General features: G+C 32.2%; 1 protein-coding gene across 2 annotated transcripts in view; it reads right to left on the minus strand.

Moving 5' to 3' along the window:
- Positions 1–23,996, minus strand: part of LOC140445870 (serine protease gd-like) — a 154,319-nt gene that overhangs the window by 45,804 nt on the left and 84,519 nt on the right. For both annotated transcript variants that reach the window (XM_072538272.1, XM_072538271.1), the window contains exons 6-7: positions 19,690–19,881; positions 13,017–13,268 (exon numbers count right to left, since the gene is read on the minus strand). In XM_072538272.1, the coding sequence (XP_072394373.1) occupies positions 13,017–13,268; positions 19,690–19,881 (444 nt within the window). The remainder of the gene's footprint in view (positions 1–13,016; positions 13,269–19,689; positions 19,882–23,996) is intronic.

Consider the following 23,996-nt stretch of genomic DNA (forward strand, 5'->3'; position numbering starts at 1 on the left):
ATAAAAACATATAGAAATAAACAATATACATGTACAAACATTAAAGGAACACGATTTATTAAAACAATAATAGTTAAACAAATATACCCAGATTAATCAGTTATATTGCCTTTTATCTTATTTTTACTTTTGCAACCTCGTCAATTAGTTTGTCATAAATAATAGAATTATTGAATAACTGTTTTTCTATGTGAAGAAATTATAAACTATTAAATTTTTGTTGTCCTAATGTGAATCTAAATTTTGTTCTATTCTGGACATCACTGAGAATGATCTTTCACCTCTTGCATTACTTATTGGAAGAGTTAAATAAATTCTGTAAAAGCGAAATAATATTTTTTTATTTAAATTTGGGAATGTTGCAATAATATTATTTTCCGGAGTAAATGACCACATGGATACAAGTGAAATAATATTTTCTTTACTTATAAAGTTTTAAATTGTAATACTTAATTTTTCAGTTCTGCTATGCTTAAATCTTGTATATAACATTTAATTTTTTTTATCAATAACAGCACTGTTATGAAAAATTGTTTTGAATTTATTGTTAATCGTTTCATATCCCCCAAATATTTTTTTAATGTTTCTAATTAAAAAATCGTATACAACAAAAAAAAATATTAACTGTAAAATGTTTTTTGCCACTGAATATTATTTTCCACAACGAACTTAAGTTCCTGTAGCTGGCTGTATACCATGTGTCACAAAGAATTTATTTAAAAATCCTTTATAAATGGTATATAATTAAAACACCCAATCGGGCAACATCACAAAACGTGTTCCATCATCAGTGTATCCTAAAAATACATAACCACTTTAATTAAAGAAAACATAAAATTTAAAATTTTAACCAAGGTTAATACAAAATGTGGTTAATATTTACTAAGTATACATGTTTTGACCCACTAAATATTTGGGTAAAAACCCGTTTAAAGTTTTTAATTTGAATTTACGTTACATTATTTGATCTTATATGCTATGATGTTTAAATTACAATTGGAATTGGCAAAATAACGCTCCACTCGAGGTTGCTGGTTCTGAGACAAAGTGTCTACGAGAACTTGTTGATAGCAATTGATTGAAATGACAGTAATTATTGTCAATATTGTCATTTCCATCAGATGCTATCACTTTATCTCAGGACCAGCAACCTTCAGTGAAGTCTAACATTGCCTATCAATTCTAATTGTTAGCAAATAAGATCAAATAATGTAACGTAAATTCAAATTAAAAACATTTAACGGGTTTTTTCCCAAATATTTAATGGCCCAAAACATGTACACTTAGTAAGTATTAACCACATTTTGTTTTAACCTCGGCCAAAATTTTAAATTTCACGTTTTCTTTAATTAAATGGGTTATATATTTTAGGACACACTGATGGTGGAATATATTTATGTAGATTCGGAAAACGTTTTGTGATGTAGTCCGATTGGGTGTTTTAGTTATATACCTTTTATAAAGGATTTTTAAATCATTATTTCATAATATAAAATTTTATTATGAAATAGTATTCATAATTTCTGCCGTTTTTATCATAAGTATATGCAAACACTTTAATCTGTTATGCTTCTTTTTCTAAATTGTCAAAGTCATCTCTTTTATATTTCATACAGAAAGACCAAAGAGGCTTTCACCAAAATCATAAGCAAGTAGGGCATGAAATCAAGCAAAGGATCCGAACTTATTTCACTGAAATTCCAAAAGTTGAATCGCATTACTTAAGAAATCAGACAAGCAGAATTTATAAGTGGCGAAAAAACGTTAGCAGACCTTCACAGAGACTACGTTTCTCAATCAATCGCACAAGAACGTGAGTATGGAAATTACCACATCTTTAGACATATATTTAATACAGAGTTTAATATAGGATTCTTCACACCGAAAAAGGATCAGTGTTCACTTTGTGAGTCATACAAAAATGCAAGCGACAAAGAAGTTCTCAGATCTGAATTTGAGAAACATCGACACGAAGTTGAATTAAGTAGAAAAGAAAAGACCAAAGACGCCGCATTAGCAAAATCTGAAGAATGCATAACAGCATGCTTCGATTTACAAGCTGTGTTGCCTACTCCGTGTGGTGAAATATCAAGCTTTTATTATAAGCGACGACTTTCTACATTCAATTTCACAATTTTCGATATCGGAAAAGGACTGGGACATTGTTTTATTTGGTATGAGGGCATTGCTCATCGTGGTTCCAATGAAATTGGAACATGCCTTTTTCAATACCTGCAGGACATAGGAAACGGCACCAACGTGGTGTTCTATTCAGATAATTGTTCCGGACAGAACAAAAATAAGTTTATACTCGCCTTATACGTATACGCAGTGCATACATTTAATATACCTAAAATAACACATAAATTTCTGATTACTGGACATTCCCAGAACGAGGGAGATAACGTGCATTCCTTCATTGAAAAACAACGAAAGCGAGTTCTTAAAGGAGGTCCTATTTATGTACCAGCCCAATGGGTGACCGTTATCCAGTCAGCTAAGAAAAATGGACCACCATTCAAAATAAATGAAATGTGCACTGATGGATTTTATGACCTTAAACACTTATGTTCAATGATTGGCAACAATTTCAACATTGATGAAGACGGAAACAAAATCACATGGAATGATATTAAAGTTTTGGAGGTAGAAAAGAACAGGCCATTTTCCTTCAAAGTGAAGACTAGTTTTGAAGGACCCTTCAAAACAATAAACCTGCGTCGCCGATTAAGGGTTCAGTTTACTGAACTAGAAAACTTAGAACTAAAGGCAGCATATGATACTGCACCAGGTATCACTGCAGTTAAAAAGAGAGATCTCTTATCTTTATGCGAAACAAATGCAATTAAACCCCAATACTATAATTTTTTTAATAATTTAGTAGTTTTAAATGATTCACCATAATATTAATGACACTTGCGATATAAGTATGTATAATATATTATTGTATTGTCTGATGATACGTTTTCATTTTCTGTGTAGCTTGTAATTTTTATTACATACTGTTTTTTTTTGTCTGTAATAAAGTTACCATTGATTTGATTATGTGCAATTTTATTATTTCAGTTCAGAGCTATAAGGAATTATTTGTAAAATCTACCAAATATCAAACATTTTTTTAAAACGTATTATTTGGGATTAAAGCCCCTTAAAATTGATTATTTTTATTTCCAAAAATTTTGGTTTAACATTTAATATCTTAAGAGTAAAAAATTTTTTAGTGTTAAAATATTTTTAAATTCCCATTATCTCAGAAAGATATTATTTGCAGTTAATGCTCCATAGTTCTGAAGGTGCGATATCAGGTTTTGAATCAATAATTAGAGAGTAAAATTTCGCTTTCTTTAATTTGTTCACTCTTATGAGTTGCAAATCTATTCAATACAATAGAAATAAATTCATTACATATTGTAGGGATAAATATTTTATTATACCAATCTTGAAGTTAGATTGAACTCGATAAATATTCGTATATAATTACCATTATTTTCACACAAAATCATTTTTATTACGAAACGTTAAAGTGTAAGAAATAAATTTGATTGTCGCTACCACACGTTAAAGTACTTTCCTTCAATATTTTTTTTTCAATTATTATTTCTAAACACGTGCATAGTAAATATCAATGGAAACAATATATCCATACATTTAATATATCAATATCGCTCACACAGTATTAATACAGCATATTGGCACGTATGTAATATAATCCAGAATATATTACATACTAAAAAATACTATGTCTAAGTAGCCCTTGTCATGATCAATAGCGCCGATATAGGTAGATAAAATTTTGAACACTTATTTTAACTGTTTATTATCCATATAAACGAGTTGTGACTGATATTACAAACTAATTTACTCTGCATAAAGAGACTCTTTAATACCTACAGTTATTAGTACACAAATCTGATTCGAAATATCGTTGAATTGTAATAGTCTGTATATAAAATTAAATTTTTAATGAAAAGTAAATGATAAGCCATTACTTAAGGGGTCAAAAGAAGGAGGCTTCACGAAGATTAAAGTACTAATGAGATCATTGCAATCGGACGTACCCTGGGTAATGATTAACTAATTAATCAGCTAATTATTCAATCACCCGTTCAATATGATTTTTTCAAATCGAACCGTTTAGGACAACCTATTCTAATTATGTTTATAAAATTGAGGGCACATCTAGAGATAAAGAAACTTTACTTCACTAAAACTTATAAGACACATGCGTCTAACACAAATGTGACATATTTCTAGTGCAGATAAAACCATGTGATAAATAGGAAAGTGCTGTCTTTGCCGGCAAAGAAACAAAGAAAAACTCAAAGTGAGAGAGGAAAAAACCAGTTAGCTGAGGGAACCTTTCAACGATGTTAAGCTTGGATCCACCATCTACATATATAACCAAAAATAATGCGACACAAATTTAATTATGAAACTTGGACCAAAAACACTACAATAGCTTCTCCGGATGATGAACAGTTGTATTCAAACTATGCAGATACACAAAATGTGGAGACAATCTATAGTTGTTGCCTTGCTTAAAAATGGCAAAAACTCCAACGACCACAAAAGCTATCTTCCAATATCTTTATTTTGTCAGCTTTTCAAAATCCTTCTGCAAATGTTCCTTGATATGATTTCACCGATAATAAAAAAAACTCAAATTAAAATGTAAAGATGCTAATATTATGTACGTCACAAATACTAAACCTTACCAAATACAGCGAAGACAGGTGCGAAAGATATCAGGTATCAATCTAAATGCCACTTACGACACCTTAGATTAAAGGATATTTCTTCAAAAACGATATCTCCTTACAAAATAAACTTACTTGTATTATCCGCGTCTGCCTACACGACAGAAGATTTTTTATATAATTCAATGATAAGAATAGCAGATGGAGAACGCAGAAGAACGGTCTCGCTTGGGGTAGCGTAACAGCATTTACAAAAATTCATACCAGTAGATACTATGACTTTTATTATGTAGACGATACATCTATTGACGATATTGGGGTAGCGTAATAACACCTATAATATTTACAAAAATACATACCAGTAGACACTTCGACACAGGGCGAGATCATAAAACTCCTATGCGAAACGGATGATCACTTCCTCGATTTTCTGACAGGCCTTTTTAACACCTTTTACGACAAAGGGGAGATTCCGGAGGAATGGTTTCGATCGATCTTTGTAGCCATAACTAAAACACCAAGTGCAAAACACTGTGATTAACACCGCTTAATAAGCTTGATAAATCACATTACCAAAGTTTTCACCAAAATCATACACAATACAATATATAACAAATGCGAAGCAAATATATCGGAGTCACAGTTCGGATTCAGAAGCGCATTGGGCGCAAGAGAGGCGATCTTCAGTCTGCAAGTTTTAATTCAAAGATGCAGAGACATGCACAAGGACGTTCACTTGTGCTTCATCGACTTCTCCAAGGCGTTTGACAAGGTCAAACATGATAAACTCATGGAAATGCTCAGGAAGATGCATATTGATGGCAAGGATCTGCGCATAATAACCAGTCTCTATTGGAACCAAAGTGCTGAGATAAAGATGGGCAACTTACACAGTGGGAAGATAGATATTAAAAAGGGTGTACGACAGGGATGCGTCCTCTCGCCGCTCCTGTTCAATATATACTCTGAACAAATCTTCAGAGAAGCACTGGGAGAAGTTTCGGAGGGAATATTAGATATGCTGACGATACAGTTATTATCGCAAATGACTGCAACGAGCTTCAAAGACTCATGCAAAGCATACACACAGCAAGTCAAGAATATGGTTTAGAACTCAACACAACCAAAACTAAATGCATGCTCATCAGCAGAACACAACAACCTCCGATGCAATTGATATTAAACAACTGAAAAATAGAACAAGTGGAGACATATACATACCTTGGAACCACAGTCAACACAAAATGGGACCAGTCAACATAAATAAGATCACGAATTGAAAAAGCGCGAAACGCGTTCAACAATATGAAAAAGTGGTTCACAAGCAAAATCTCAATGGGACTAAACTTAAGACTGGTCAAGTGTTATGTCTTCCCGGTATTGTTCTATGGAGCACAGGCATGGACCACAACGGAAGCCACCCTGAAGAAACTAGAATCCTTTGAGCTGTGGATATATCGCCGTATTCTTCGGATATCCTGGACAGACCACATCACTAACGTGGAAGTAATGCAGAGAATAGGCAAAAGCAAAGAAATAATCTTCACCGTAAAGAAACGGAAGCTTGAGTACTTCGGACATGTCATGAGGCATACTAAGTACCGGCTGCTACACTCATGGATGCATAACCTGCGACAATGGTTCGGACTAACATCGACCGAACTGTTCAGAGGTGCCGTAAACAAAGTCAAAATAGCCTTGTTAATAGCTAACGTCCGAAACGGATAGGGCAAAGGAAGAAGAAGAAGACACTTCGGTTTTTATTATGTAGACGATACATCTGTTGATGCACAACCAAAAACTTGTGTTGCTGAAGTGAAGAAAAATCTAAATGATACCTTAAACACAATAAAAATCTATAATACAAAAATGAATCGCAAAATGTGTTGGTAAGCGCATAACTCAACAACACATGGACCAATCTTAAAAATTCTTTTTTAAAAATGTTCCTTGCAGTCTAAGGAACAACAGAAGAAGATATAAACAACAGACTGAGACAAACAAGAAACTGTATAAGACAACTAAACTCAGTGTTGTGGGATAAGAACATTACGATAAAGACAAAAAAGAGAATATATAATACCCTGACAAGAAGTATCCTGGCATATGGGTCCGAAAACTGGACAATAAACAAGAGAAATAGAGGTAGAATAAGAGCAGTAGAAATGGAGTTCCTGAGGAGAAGCTGTAGACTTACAAAAAGAGACAGAATTGAAAACGCAGAGATTAAGCGGAGAATGGGAGTGCAATCAGACATAATCGACTATATAGAGGAGAAGAGACTATCCTGGTACGGCCACGTCAGAAGAGCGGACAGAGGACGCTGGATAAATAAAATCACAGAATGGAGCCCGATTGGAAGAAGAAAGAGAGGAAGACCCCGAAGGTCATTCAGAGATGAAATCGACGAGGCTATGAAGAAAAGAACCCTGCGAGATGGAAATTGGAATGATAGGGAAAATTGGAGAAAACGGTTGAGTGAAGGAAGACAGTGAAAACTGTGGAAATCCTTAGTAGTAGTAGAAGTCTAAGGATGGTTTTTGCGGCGAGAAAAATTCGAATAATTTCCGGAAAAACCCTAAAACAGCCCTTTTCTTTTTCCCATACAAATATTTTCTAACTAAATGTAGAGTCAATTTGAACTTTATTGCTATTCAATAAAGTTTATATTAAATTACAAGCACTCACTTTGGTCTAAACAATGTAGGTGTGTTCCTAACGTTGAAAAGTCAATTTTCGCTTTATTGTCTCTGCATAAAGTTCAAATTCAACCAAATGTATGTGTGTGCGCGTTCGTGTGTGTGCGCGATCGTGTGTGTGCGTGTTTGCGTTGGAGGATCTAATGCGTTCACACAAAAGTGGTAATATCGTGAACCCGACCAAATTGAAAAATCAAAAAATGTAAGAGATATAGATTTGATTGGCCTATTGGCAATATTCTTTCTTTTGTTTTAGTTTCGGAACGCCACATAAATTGCATTAGTTTTCACGTCGTTGCATCTGCCAAACAAACCTCGTTAAAAAGCGTTTATTATCTTTAATAATTAATTTAATATTAATTTTATACACTCTATACACATACAGCATTGTTTTTGTTAATGTAAAATGGTTTTACCAATGGTTTTGGTAAAAGTTAAAAAAAACTAAAACGTAGTGTTATATCCTCTTTGATTATATTCTCTTTTACAGACAAAGTAGAGATTTCACAGACAAGAATAACCTGTCAATTTGCCAGTGTACATTGGTGTACACACACGTGTTGCTTTTCTTGGATTTTCTGTTACCTTATCTACTTAGTTGTCTTTTGTCAACTTTATAAACGAAACAAATTCTCCAGTTTTCTTTGATTTATTTTTTATTGATTGTTTTATATTGTGTTTTGTGCAAAGTGTTTTAATACCTGTGATTAATAATTATTAAGTATATTCGATGTGCCTCCAATAAGACGAAGTAATTTAGGTATAAGAACCCGAAATGTTACAAACCAAACTAATTACCGATCTACAGTTCATCCCAAACCCTTCTTTCAGTGCGTCATAGTTGATCGAATTCTCTCTAACGCATTAAGCTAGAAGTGACAGAAAAAAACGTAAGTCTGTGATTATTATACATAGAACTTAGAAAATTATGTATCGTTCACGGGTATTTGCATATTAAAGCGAATTCTACTTACGGATATATAATTGGTTGGAGTTTAGAATGCGCTAAATAGATATCCAATCAATGATGCGCATAAATATAATTTGACGCAGATGGCCTAAATAGTGACAGTACTATGATAATGTCAACTGATAAAATGATAATTGTCATTCCAGGTTAGTATTTTCAGACATTTTACAGTGAAAATTTAATTTTGTATTTATTGTCATAAAAATATTTTAAATATGCCGAGATATACCGAGAAAGAACAAAGCCTAATATTAAAATTATTAAATTATTTTCAATTAGAAGATATTCATATGTATTAAAACGGTTCTTTTTAGAACCACATTTTATTAAAATATAAGATATAATTGATGCCAGCCACATATCCCCTGTAATCATTGATTTTAATGAATTAGGTTCTGAATCGGATTATGGATTGTTTGAAATATAATATTCATTTTTGTTATTCATAAAAAAAGAAGGTAAACTTACATTCGGTATCTTGTTTTTTAACTAAACTCCATTAACACTATTTCATCTGCATACCGAAACTGGTAGATTAACTCAAAAATCGACTGCTTCACTATTTAAACTATTTACATACACTTACATTCGGTATCTTGTTTTTTAACTAAACTCCATTAACACTATTTCATCTGCATACTGAAACTGGTAGATTAACTCAAAAATCAACTGCTTTACTATTTAAACTGTCCATTGTTTTTTTACCTAAACTTCATAACACTCTTTCATTTGCACGCCCAATCTAGTAGAATAACTCACTATTTAAACTATTTTCACGATTTTATGATAAATCTTCACAAAATTAAACTAATGGCTGCCACAGAAACTTTCCGAAAATTACTTATCCGAATATGACTGATTTCAATCGATGCTATTTTATCACAGGAATGTTTGCTTTGATGCCTTGCAATTGCCAGTAAATTTTTTTATCTCGCATTCAACTCTTAAAAGATTCTATAGGAAGAAGCATTATTTTAAATAAACAAACATTCCAATTCCATAGTGTTTATAATAAATAATAATAAATCCATAAATAAATCTTAGCTAATTAAGCACTTTCTTTGGAATGTATAGAATAGCAATTATGACAAAATGCCGTTCGAATATAAATTATAAATAAAAATTTGTATACAGGACGGGACCTCTAATATGTAAAGTAAAAAAAATTTGAATTCTTAAAGTTTTTACTTCACATTTTAAAAAAATAATCTTTTCACATTTAGCCGATTACAATCCTGCAACTGTCAGATTTAACTAAAATGTCATGCAATAATTCTCGACATTCTTAAAATCCTATATGACGTCAAAATTAGTGACGCCCTGAAAGAAGGGTTTGGGACAGACTGTAATCATACTGCACAACAACGTGACGACCGATATGAACGTGAAATAATTCGTATATCACGAACGCGGGAAGCGAGAGCGAGAGATTCAACTAATAATCTCGCTAATTTCAATTACGATTTTTCAATTGACTACAGTAACTACCAATGTGTTACTATTGGATCTATGAACTTGGTTTGCTCTCATTGTAAGGCATTGGAATACAAAAATGAAGCCAATGGATGATTTTGTTGCGCAAATGTAAAAAGTAAAATTGATACCAGTGGATCCACCACTAGAGCCATTGTACTCATTGGTTTCAGGATTAGGACAAGATATCATACACTTTTTCTCAAATATCCAACAATATAACAATTGCTTTCAAATGGCGTCATTTGAGGCAACAAACGTAGTACGGGAAAATTTCATGCCAACTTTTAAGTTATATATTATAGCAGTTAATCATTCAAAAGGTGTTTCCAGATGTTGCTCAAAAATTACAGAAACCATGATTGGTTTAGCTAACGGGCTATATTGGCTGCAAAAAAACATAGATGTAAATGAATTAAATTTCAAAATTCAAGAACAAATTACAGGCGAATTGAGGATATATAAATCAGATGATTCGGCTACTAACCAAGATGATGTCGTCAACTATCCGCCTATATTTTTAAACTCGCTGGATTTACCAGGATTGTCACCTCACAATCTTCAATTAAAGGTTGGACCGGTAGTTATAATGTTGCGAAATATCAACCAACCGCGTCTTTGCAACGGTACACGATTAGCGATAAAAAAATTGTTGAACAACGTGATAGAAGCAACTATACTGAAAGGAAAGTATAAAGGAGAAGATGTTTTGATACCACGCATACCAATGATTCCCACTGATGTATCATTTTTTGTACTTAAACGACTACAGTTTCCAATGCGGCTTGCTTTTGCTATGACCATAAATAAGTCCCAGTCAGTCCCCAATCATTAGGTGTTTGTGGTATAAATATAGAAAACCCATGTTTCTCACATGGTCAATTGTATGTTGCCTGTTCCCGTGTTGGAAATCCATCAGATTTGTTTGTATATTCACCAGGTAATAAAAAAAAAAAAAAAACATTGTATATCATAAAGCACTACAATAAAAATAAAACAGATTTTTGTTAGTAATTATGATTCACTTGATTTAGAATAAAGCGATTCCTGAAAATACTTATATACGTTTTATTTCATTATTCTTTATTGCATCGGTTATTAACCCTATGTTAATAATAATAATAATAAATAATTAATTATGTCTATGTTTTGTCATTAAAACATCAACTTTATAAATATTTGTCGTCTTTAGGTTCCCACTATCCCTTTAGATTATTTTTCAATCAGGTTTGAACCTTAAGTTCCCCTCTTATCCCAGTCGGGATTTTTAGTGGGTCCAAAAGGGCCAAAGCTCGTGGAAGCGAAGATAATTAGGTCACCCGAGCTGACCCTCACACATCGCCCTATCATTATGGTGACGGTTCTGTTCAGGAGAAATAAAGAAATAAACGGCCACATTCCAAATCTATTTGACAGAATGAAGTCCACCAGAAATAATATTCTCCGCATGCTTGTCAGTTGAAAATGGGAAGCATTTCCTTTCAACCTTAAGATGTACACGCTTGCACTCTATGCTTCTGCTGCCGAGCATACCTCACCAGTCTGGGTGACACCGACACATCTTTGACACGTAGATTAAACTATAAATTAGTCAGCCAAATTCGGATATTAAGACTCCACATCAATGCATAAGCTCTACCCTATCGTAGCTTTCAATCCACCCAATATCCGAAGAAAACTAGCTAGAGAACGAAAGAAACAAAGTCTAGATTCGCAAGATCCACTCCACGAATACCAGCCTATTTTAAGACGACTAAAATCAAGGAAGAACACATGCCAAAGGTACAAGATTCATCACACCTCCTTAGTTGTCTTATACCAGGGAAAGCTTGCACAGAACGCGATCTACTGCACGCAATTGACTTTGTCATTTAAACGCTCTTTTCTGAAGGAACAATATTTAATTATTTGAACTGAACATATAAAGTACAGTCAGTAAGCTATTGCTTACAAAGATCGTTGCAGATTTGATACAAACTTAACTTATACTGATTACTTATTACCCCTAAATAGGAGATAAATCATTCAGAAGTATGTAGTATTGGTTATTAATACCTATTCTTGTTAGATCAATTAAGCATTCTTTCTTTTTTGAGCGCTACTACCGAGTTAACACAAAAATATCTATTTTAGCACTTAACCATATTTATTTTTAGATAACCTTCCATCCAGATATCATTATGGAGTTCACAAATAAGACCAGAAGTAAAATAATAAAAAAGCTATATACAAGATATCGTAGAACAATGGATAAAATAAACGCAATTCTTATTAATCGGATTCTTACATAAAACGTATAAAGATATACTCAAGTTAACAAAATATATTACGAAATATCCACATATGAAAAAAAAACATCTAATTCGGCAATGAAATAATAAAATTATGTTAAACAAAAAAAAAACATTTTTAAAAATACAGAGACAATAAAATTTTCTAAGCAAGTGAACATTCCATTAAATAATAAACCCAAGGTCTTTTGTATCTATACACCTTTTTGTAAAGAAGCACGTAGCTACTAAAAAAACATGAGAGCAGGTAGTTAGAACTATGCATATCAGTTACACGCCGTAATGCGTAACAACAATAAGGAGCTTAGATGAACCGTTTAGCGTATATTATAATATATACGCTGATATAAACCATGGCAAAGTTGTTAAACTATCAGAGCCTACTTAAACCGATAAACGTATTGTTCGAATATATATTGAAAAAGATCTGAACGACCCCTATAATATATACACGTGAACTACACGATATACATTTATGATATAGGAGTACTTATGAGCTCCACAAAATTTTTAAAAATTATGAAGCTCTGTATGTTAACGAATAGACAGAACAAATATTAGGGAATGGTCAAGTGAGCTCCGTATATCGGTGTCCACTTGACCACGGAGCTCACTTAAACCTAAATTTTATCATGGGCGGAGTCCATTTTATGCCGTATATATATATATATATATATATATATATATACACATATATATACATATATATATATATATATATATATATATATATATATATATATATATATTATATATATATATATATATACATATATATATATATATATATATATATATATATATATATATACATATATATATATATATATATATATATATATATATATATATATATATATATATATATATCATTATTTTTGCTTACTTGCGCATAGCGTTTCAGTAAACTCCCGGGTGCAGCTCAGAAAACCTGAAAAATCTGAATCTATCCAGGAATGATCCTCATCGCTACGATTGATAATAGTCATGTTTGCTCGTTTTCCTCTTAAAATATGCGTCAAACTTTCTTGGGCGAAGCCTGTTATAATCGCTGTTTTAGTGACCAGAGAATAGACATCTGTGTTGTCTTTCCATAGACATACTGGACTTAGGACATTTGAAAATTGTACTGGACGGTCTGAAATATAAATTAAAACATAAAATATATTTTATAGCTGTGAATGCCAAAACCGGAACTCTTCTGAACCCTTGACGGCAGAACGAAGAGTACTGGTGAGCCGCCGAGCACCGAATGGATCAATTGAAAGGCCAAGTGGAAGAAGGTGTTATGTAACATTATTTATTTTAAACTTAGTTTTGTCATGCAAGAATGTTTTAAGTACCTATTTATCATAAATTGTTATTACTTTAACTCTATTTAGCATATTAACGGCAATACACAAACGCATAAGGTGTTAGGTACAGTAAAATTATTAATAGATACTGGAATAAGGAGTCATGGGCACATAACGCCTTTTTCCATTCATAAGCTACCTAGTTTATTACACATCGCAAATGACAACACTGCTTCCTCCTTTCATCAAATGATGTCTCCAGGCCATAATAAACGTTAAGTGAAACAGAACACAACAGAAGTATTCGTGCATAGATATTTAATATACTGAAGGTACTATAATTGGTTTCAAATGAGTGTAGAGTAATAAATCATGAAGTGTCATAAAATTTGCCTGAATTTCGGTGTCGTCATGGGCGTAGGCAAATGGACGGATGTCAACTTCGTCGTCAAAAATTGATGTACCTCAAAATATCATATTTTGGATATTTTGTGATAACCAATTTTATTTAATTTTTCGATTAACTTATTCTTCAAACTCGTATTCCATTATATGGTCATTAAAGCTAATTACATTTTTATTTATAAAAACAAATTCACTTCCTTACTGAACGAATAAAAGCATTAGAAGAAACTGATAAGGGTATGACGCACCTCCTAATATTACTAAGAACTAAAATAAATCAACATGAAGACTAATAACGCGTAATGAGGTTTTACTTACACTTTCATTATAATCCCTCTTTTATTTTATTATTATCATTCGACATTCGACATTCGAGTTAGTAATTGTTACTACACCAATTAAACGTACAGTAATATTGTGATATAGAAATAGTGAAAAAGTTATAAAATGGCGACATTTACTCCAAAGAAAAGAGGTGTAAAAAATTCTCCGCTATCTGTTAGTGAAAAAGTTATAATTTTAAATGTATATGATTGCATAAAACACGATCACCCTAGTTTGTCTGTGCAAGAAAGTGTTGAGCGATGTGCCCGAATGACTGGAATTGGACAGTCCACGATTTTTAAATTATTGCGAGAAAGAAAGATATCAGGCCAGTTAAGTCCATGCAAGAGAAAATCAGGAAGACCAATAAAAATCTTAGGTGAAGACACCAAACGTGACATTCGAAGAAAAGTTCATTCGTTTTATTTTAAAAAGGAAATACCCACCCTTGACAAAATACTAATGGAGATAAGCCAAGATAACGATATTCCTTTGATATCCAGAAAACTTTTATGGAAAACTTTAAAAAGTATGAATTTTTCCTGGGAAAAGCACAATCGAAAGGCACTATTACTGGAAAGTGATGAAATCATTTGCTGGAGACGAAAATATTTGAGAACTATAAAACAGTACCGCAGAGAGCACAAGAAAATTTTTTATCTTGATGAGACGTGGATAAACGAAGGTTATATAGTCCAAAAAATGTGGCAAGATAAAAATGTAACAAGTGCTCGCCAAGCTTTCATAGAAGGCCTTTCGACGGGTATTAAAGTGCCTTCGGGAAAAGGGAAGAGGCTTATAATTGCTCACATTGGAAGCGAAGAAGGATTTTTAAAAGAAGGTTTGTTAAGCTTTGAGTCGTGTCGGATGGGAGATTATCATGAGGACAAGAATTCGGATGTCTTCGAAGACTACTTCGGGGAAATGTTAAAATTTTTTCCAGCTGATTCGGTCGTGGTTATGGATAATGCAAGCTACCATTCAAGGCGCATAGAGAAGGTACCAACTTCAGCTTGGAGAAAGCTAGAAATTATTAACTGGCTGTCAAATAAAGGTATTCAGTTTGAGACGAATTCAATAAAGAAGGAACTACTAGCCGTAGTAAAACAACATAAATCTCGCTTCATAAAATATGCCGTAGAAGATGTAGCAGAAAAGTATAAAGTAACTGTGCTACGCCTACCGCCATATCATTGCGAATTAAATCCCATAGAACTTATATGGGCACAAGTTAAAGGATATGTTGGGCACAATACCACATTTAAAATGAAAGATGTCAAGGTATTGTTTGATCAAGCCATTATGGAAATCACATCAGAAAACTAGCAAAAAGCAATCCAGCATGTTTTAAAAGAGGAAGATAAAATGTGGGAACTGGACAACTTGGTCGATCAGGTGGTTGACCCTATAATTATAACACCAGGGGATGATGACAGTTCTTTGGATGAAGACTATAGTGATGTAGAATTGTAATAACGTATCCAGTAAAGTTTTTGTAGTTTTTGTGAATAAATTGATTTAAACTCCCCACAAGTGTTTCAATATGTAAAGTTCATTCGTGTGTGTTTGTGAGTATTTCCCGATTTCGGTTCGTATATATTTTATTGTTACATTTTATATTTTTTTAATAACACTGTTCTGCTGTATTACATTTTTATTTCCTTTAACATGATTTTTAAGAATGCATATTCTTTTGTCAATTAACCCACTAGCGCGCCTCTGGCTCAGTGTTTATCTGTCGATAACAATGGACTAATCCCTTAAAACAGGGTGATACCTACCTGCTCTTTATGAAACGACAGAATTTTGCAATGCGGACGGAATTTATTGACGGATTATTGACGGATTACCCTGTAGCGCTTTTGAATACTTCATGAGATTTTATTACTCTACACTCATTAGAAATAGATTATATAGATAAGTAATATGCTATTCGCGTCATTTCTCTACTAAATTCAGTCGACTGTCGAGGAGTAATTTTTAACATAATATCTCTCGCTCAGAAGGTATAAAAATATGTCTCAACGCGGAAAAAGGTTGGTTGAAAAGGCGCAAGCACAATATACTGATTTAAATTATTCTTCAAATACCAGTTATGGCAATGAAATAGAAGGTGCGTATTTGTTAATTATTATTAAAAGTAAACAAAAGTAATTATTGTACAAAACGAAATTTAATTTTTAGTTGATACTCAACACATATTACCTGATAAAGAACAGATTTCCGATTTACCAATGACACATATGTATGCATCAGGTGGCGTTGAATATATTTCCAGTGAAGGAGTGCCAAAAGGGGTGAAAATGGTGCCAAAGTCCACGAATGAAGAAGATAGAGATTTGAGTTCTTCAAATATTAACAATGAAAATAAGATGGAAGGTAATTATTTTTTATTATTGTGAAAGCATGAATTATTCAAGTTTTAATACTTAAGTTTTAATACTTTGAGTTCTAATACTGGTACTTTTTAGTTGACACTCAACAAATGTTTGATGATGGTTGGATTCTACATTCACCTGCGTCATGTTTATTTGAATCAAGTGGCAGTGAATACGTTCCAGGTGAAGAGGAATCTAGTGATGAAGGTGCCAGTGTAAAATTAGCAAGTATTGAAGTAAGTAGCCGGGAAAACACTAAGCAGGGAGTGGAAAACCTTGAAGCAGAAGCAAATATTACAAGCCTAAGCTTAGAAGAGGCCAGTTCAATGAATAATCTTCAGACATTATCTGTAGAGGCAACAAACACCGCTGAAAATATAAACATTTTAATACTAGCATAACGACAAAAGGGACAAAAAGAATTAAAAGTTTTCCAATCAAAATAAAAACTAGCCAGCTTAGGGTAAGAAATTCCGATGCATGGAAAAGAAGAAAGGCGTTACTTGCTAGAGAACAAGGCAAAGCCTACACATCCAGCACAGGTAAAATTGTACAAGAAAAAATAGCTCGTTTAGAAAATCTGTGTACGGAACAGTGCAGACTAAAATGCAGCAGTAAATTTAAGGATGAAGAAAGAAAATCAATATTAAATAATTTTTTTGCACTTGATATTAATGGAAAAAATGCTCCCTTATTTAAAAGTATTATTCCTAAACCGATAGCACGCATCAGAAAACATGCAATAAAACACAAATTTGTATCTTATCGATATACTGTTGTATTCAATAACGTAGAAATTTTTGTGTGCAATAAATCATTGTGTTCGTTATATCAAATAGGGATGAAAAAGTTAGATGTCATTAAAGGCAAGCTAGCCACTGGAGCATTAGCTCCATCTCTCGATAAACGTGGTCGACACTGTAATAGGCCAAACAAATTAAATGATCTTGTGAAACAGGAGATAATGAATCATATTTTAGTATTCCCTGCAGAAGTCCCACTACTCACGCACCAGTAACCCCAACAAAAAATATCTGCCACCTAATCTTAATATGTCAATCATGTACCGATTGTACGCTGCCAAATGCAAGAAAAAACAAAAACCCAAAATGTATTTTACAAAAAAATCATCATAAGTCAAAGTTTTTCCTACAGAATTTAATTTATCGTTTAGCCATCCACAAAGCGATACATGCAGTATTTGTGATTCAGGACAAGCTAGTGAAGAGCACCATGAGAATATTAAGATAGGATTCAACTTGATGAGTAATGACCGCACTAAAACAAAAAACGATAATACTGTGTGTTACATTACAATGGATTTGCAGCAAACTATGCCTTTGCCAAAGATAACAACAGCAAAAGCTTTTTATTTGCGCCAAATATGGTTGTATAACTTGAGTATCCATGTTGTGACAGTAAATAGACAAAGATCTGTTATTCAAACATGGACAGAGGATGTAGCAGGTAGAGGTAGTTCTGAAATTGGAAGCTGCTTGTGAAATTTTATGTAGACATGTGATGATGGTAAATATAAAAAACATTTAGTAACATGGTCGGACTTTTGCGGTGGTCAAAATAAAAATTTTAATTTGATTATTTTGTATCAGTTAATGATAGTTCGAGGTTATTTTGACCAAATAGATCATAAATTTCCTGAAGTCGGCCACACGCATTTGGACCGTGATCAAGGTTCAACATTACCGGAAAATAATTAAATCTGCCATTGGTAAGAATTGTATGTTTAATGATATGGAAACCTATTTTCGTGACCTTGATAAATTAGGTACTGAGCTTGGCCTGATAAACAAAAAAAAAATTACTTAATCAAAAGCTTCGCTTTAGAGATGGCATTAAGTGGATTCGAATCGATGAATTTGGAAGCTACCTATACAAAGAGTCGTATGATGAATATACTCAATTTCATAAAGTTTCTATATTTAAGAATAAAGGTACTCACAAAAAATGTCCACTTTTCTAGAATTTTAGAGAAGACTGGAAATATATCGGACAAAAAAAAAATGCTGATATTGTTACTCAGTTGCCATATATTTCAGAAGAACATCGTGGATATTACGAAAGTGTGATTCGTGAATATGAACAAAACAAAAATGCTCCAATACCGCAAAAACTTCAACGAAAATAGTAATATGTTTTGTAAACATTTTGTTTTATTATTTCAACAATAATCTCAATCTTTTACTGATTTCGTGAATAAATAAATGATTTATTTTGTAGTTAACTCTTTATTTCGGTAAACAATCTATTCCTTTTGGTATTTGGTAATAATAAAAGGTGTTATTTACATTTTTTTAAGAAAGAAGGGGAAACTGATAATATTAAGAGACTTAATATACATATACCACAAACTGATTACTTATGTCCTAACATAAACCCTATAATGTACTAGTTCCAGTGTTTTTAATAAAAAAATTCCAGCATCATTCACTAAAAGTGGATTATCATGAAAACTAATTTTTGTAACTTAACACCTTCTTCCATTTGGCCCTTCAACTGATAAAAACATTTTAATATTCACATGTATCGCTTATGTTTAAAGTTTTTATAATAAACGTGAAATTCTCAAATACTACACTAATTTATTAGCAATAGCTTTAAAAAATTTTAATCAATTTGAAAAAAGCTGTTTATACCTGCACTTTGGCATTTTGTAGCTTGTAAATTGTATAATTTGTAATTATTATTTTTGTTTGTACATTTTTTGTGCTATGTACGCCATGGCTAATGTAAATAAGGTTAATTACGAGAGCGTTTGCAATTAAAACGAATAAGCATTGGTAGAAGAAAAATAAATATGGAAATCATTACGTTTATAAATTTTAACTAATATTTAGTTTTGTGATTCCCTAAGAGTTCTTTGAAGCGTATCGGTGTTAATACCAACTTGCGAATTAATATCAAGTAGGTCAAATATAATAAACATAATTTGCGTAAAAAATTTTTCATTGTGCTAGATTTTGGCATTTTTGATTGTGGAGCATACCTCGAAGTGTTTATGGTTAGGCAATTTTCAGTTTATCTCTGTTGCTTTTAGTGCTGTTTCACTGTTTGGATATCCTGAAGACAAATTGAATTTTGCCATACAATATAATGTATAATGTTATTTTATGACTAAATCATGTAGATTATTGCTTACCCATTAAAATTATAGCGATATTCCCACCGTCCCTCCAAACTTTGTCAAAAGTGAGAGGTATATCCACTTGCCTAGCTCTTCTGGTGACGGCTCCATTACTGTTCCAGTGGTCTAAGTTATTGGTACCCATTACTAAGAGTATTTCTTCGGCTCTTCTTAGATAAGATTTATCGACCACAAGACACTCTGCAGCTAAAAACAAAATAAAAAGAAATTATTTTTTTGTATGTTGTAAAAACACGCTGACCAAAATTGGCTGAATACAATTCATACGAAGGATTGCAGATTAAGATAGGGGCAAACTCATAAAAAGTAAATTAGCAGCATACTATCGCATCTGATTTACTAAGAGGAAGAAGAGAAGGAGAAATTGGTTTTTATCGATCCTTGTAGGTACTTAGTAGTCTTTCCATATTTTAAAGATATCATGAGATTTTTTTGCTCCATTTTTATGTATCCCAAGCAATTTTTTCTTTTTTTACTTTTTTCTTAATTCATTTTGATCCAATATTTATTTTTCTTTTATTTTTCAGTTTAGTCAAGCCACAGAATTTTAGTTTTGTGTTTACAATATTATTTTTTATAGTCTATATTTTCTTTTAAATAGTATGCAATTTTTTTGTTGATACGTTTTTTTAAATTTTTTATTTAATTTTGTTTATTGCTATGCTATAATATTTAGCTTCCTTTTTTTATTTACTTTATTGAGGTGAATTTCGACATACCACATGTAACGGTTGCATCTCGAGATGATGATCTGTGTGTTCCAGAATGCTCCTGATTTAGCGACCGGCTGATACGATCAAGGCGCTGATCAAACCGAAAATAGAGGTGGACTATTCCAGATTATTCTAATACATAATAACTTGTATATATAAGCAGCGCTGTTATTATGAGTTAGGTTTAGTTGATAAGATATTATCGTGCTGTAAACTTAAATAAATATCTTTATATAAATTAGAACCGCTCGTTTTATTGAAACACGCTACAGTTGGTGTCACGGTGTGAGATAATTGAAGTAATTTAAAAATAAATTCAGCAGTGACTCTTGAAAAAGACTTTTGAACTTTATTCGTTAGTAATATCCGCGTAGTTCGGTAGTAATCTTTGTAAGAAATAACATCATAGTAAAAAAAGTACGTGTGTGCCTGACCAAAGATGTGGCTTGCAGAACTTTCAGTAAAACAGTTGCGGAAGCAACTAGAAGAACGCGATGAAGACTGCAACGTGTCCAAGAAGATCCTCCAAGAACGACTTAATAATGTTCTTAACAACAAGAATTCGATTAATTACCGTATTACTGTTAGGTTGTTATTAGTGAGCTTCAAGTAGATAAGCAATTTTTATAACGAGAATAAAAATTTTTAAAAACTAATTAGTGAATATTGTTTTTGTGAATGCTGAATGTAGGAAGCAGCAAGTGAAACTATTATTAATCTAAATATGTAAGTTTGTTTTTATTATAAGCACTTTCATTTGGGAACGAATATTGCTTATACATTAAACTAAAGTTACAAAAACTGACAGTACTTAAAAAACACCAATTAAAATTAGTATTTGTAACTGTATTTCTTAAACTATTTGGTGGATAATGAGCAATTCCGACAATGACATCTCAAACACAGTCTTGTTAGATAAACTTCGAGCAGAAATCAGTAAACAATCTGCAGACTTAAAAAAATCTATATTACAAAAAATCAAAGATGAAACACGAACACTGGCCAACAAAATATATAAGAAAGTAAAGTATTTTGAAGAAAAACATAATACAGTGCTTGACAAATGTATACAGTTAGACAGGCAAATGAGAAAAAATATTATACTGATATATGGATTAATTACTATTTGAATGGGAATAAGTCACAATTAAAGGTTAAAATACGTTTATTCACGTTTCAATTTCCACTTCGGAAATCGTTCTCAAAATACAAACATTAGTAAACTAAACAAATTTAGTTTTTTGTTACTTAGTGAAAAATTCTTCTAATAATTTAATTTTATCTGACTCATCTATATTGACAATTCAGACATATATTATACATTTTAAAGTAGACGACTTTAAAATGATATTGCCAATATTATTGAGTTGCGTTCCTGGTACGACTTTACTTATAAGATAGTTCATTCGATTACATGAAATCAACTTTTAGTTGAGAATATCCGTCAGAAAAGATCATAACATGTAATTCGTCTTTAAAAAGACAAATACATGCCATGATGACAGTAAAATTCTCCTGTTAGTGATTCCATAGTAAATTATGAGGGAAAAACCAGGAAAAAAACCTCATAATACTATCACGACGTGGTAAGTATTTGATCGTGCATTTAGTTTACCTTCAATAAACACCAAATTCCGATTTTATATGTTTGTTATTTAAAAAACATAAATGATGTATTCTCTATATGTTACTGACTTACCAATACTGACTAGCATAATTAGAGCCACTTCTTTGATTTTCCTCTTTTTACCATCCGTTTCTTTTATGACTATATTTGAATCATTCCATTGAATCCTATGTTCATTATCCCATGCGTGTTTACATATTTGAGATCTATCAAATTCTCTATTTTTAATATAGGATTGATGTTAACTTATTCTAACATTTAATGGCCTTGATGCTTCACCTAAATAAAACTAATCGCATTCACAACGTATTTTATAAATGCAATTCCTTGTCCTTTCTTGTTCATTGTTAGGTTTGGTTTTGGACAAAATAGATCTCAACGTGTTTGTTGTTTTAAATGTTGTTGAAATGTTGAATTTATTTCCTATCCTTTTAAGCTTTTCCGATAATCCTTTTATGTATGGTATTGTTATTTTCCTCGTATTATTCCTTGTATATGCTGTAGGATCTCGTTCTTCTCATTTAGATAGTATCTCATTTAAATAGTAATTAATTTAAAATGCCACAAGAAAATAGCTTCAGAACTGATATATGGAATAGAAAAACCTGAAAACGGAGATATAATTTTTTTTTATTTAAAGGCAGCCGCCTCTATTAGTAGATGGAGTTAATGTAAACAATAATGATTACAAATAACAAATAAATAACATACTTATATGTGGTTCAATATGTTACAGTCTCTTAAAAATTTCACAATATTTTCACTGGTACACTCACTAAAAATATCTCTTATAACTGATGGAATTTTATTAGTTAGTCCATCAGCGCTATATTTGGGGCACTCCGTTAATACGTGTTTCACTGTTAACGGCACGTCACAACTCGTACATTTTGATTAGGGTTCCTTCTTCATGAGATATTCGTGTGTGAGTTTGCTGTATCCTAATCTGAGTCTGGTTAATACAACCTGAAGGAAACGGCTAGGGACGTTGTTACTCCATCGTCCAAAATTTGGTTTAATTTTTTGTAACTTTGAGGATTTTTCTTCCCAACATTTAGTCCAATTACATATCAGCTTTTGTTTAAAGTACAGATTGAGATCTTCTGCCAATGGTTTTATTATCGGTCTGATATTTGGGAAATTTGCTATTTCTCGATCATTTTTTTAGAGCTAGTTCGTTTCCTTTAATGCCTATATGTGATGGTACCCACACGAAGACTAATGTTTTGTTTTCCAGCAGCTGCATCTTGTTTTTAATTAATTTAGCAATCGGGTTGTAGGTGTACATTTTTGACAGTATATGGAGGGAATTGATTGAGTCAGCAATAATAAGGAATTTATCTGGTTTGACTGTTGTATGTGATTTACAGCTCTGTTTATTGCATACATTTCTCCAGTTATCACAGTGGATTCTGTGGTCAATTTGAAACTTTTTATTAAGTCTCTTATAACAAATAATGATCCTACACCAGAAGTTGTTTTAGATGCATCTGTGTAAACTTGGATATATTTGGGAAAGAAGGAAGTATTCTATTATAATTGCTTATAAAAATTTGTGGATTAGTTTCAGATTTATGATATGACAATAGTTCTAAATTTAAAGTAGGCAAAGGTATTAACCAGAGAGGTGGCGTGTTTACGTTTGCTGAATGTGTTGAGGGAAAGTTAAAAATTTCAATAGAGTTTAAAATGTTTTTGATCCTTAATTGAAATGGTAAATGTGTTCTTCTATTGATATTTGATAATGATGACTGAGTAAGAAAAGGGTTGTCAGGTTGTAGTGATGATTGTTTTGAAGCGTAATATAAACGTAGTAATTTCCGTCGTTCATGTAATGATGGCTCTCCAAGTTCCCACTCGAGGCTTGCAACAGGAGTTGTTCTATAAGCTCCGGAGATTATGCGTAAAGATTTTTAAATTTGACTTTGACGTTGAAGAATATGCAATGCATCCGTAGTCCA

Source organism: Diabrotica undecimpunctata, chromosome 7 (genome assembly GCF_040954645.1).
Source record: "Diabrotica undecimpunctata isolate CICGRU chromosome 7, icDiaUnde3, whole genome shotgun sequence".
NCBI lineage: Eukaryota > Metazoa > Arthropoda > Insecta > Coleoptera > Chrysomelidae > Diabrotica > Diabrotica undecimpunctata.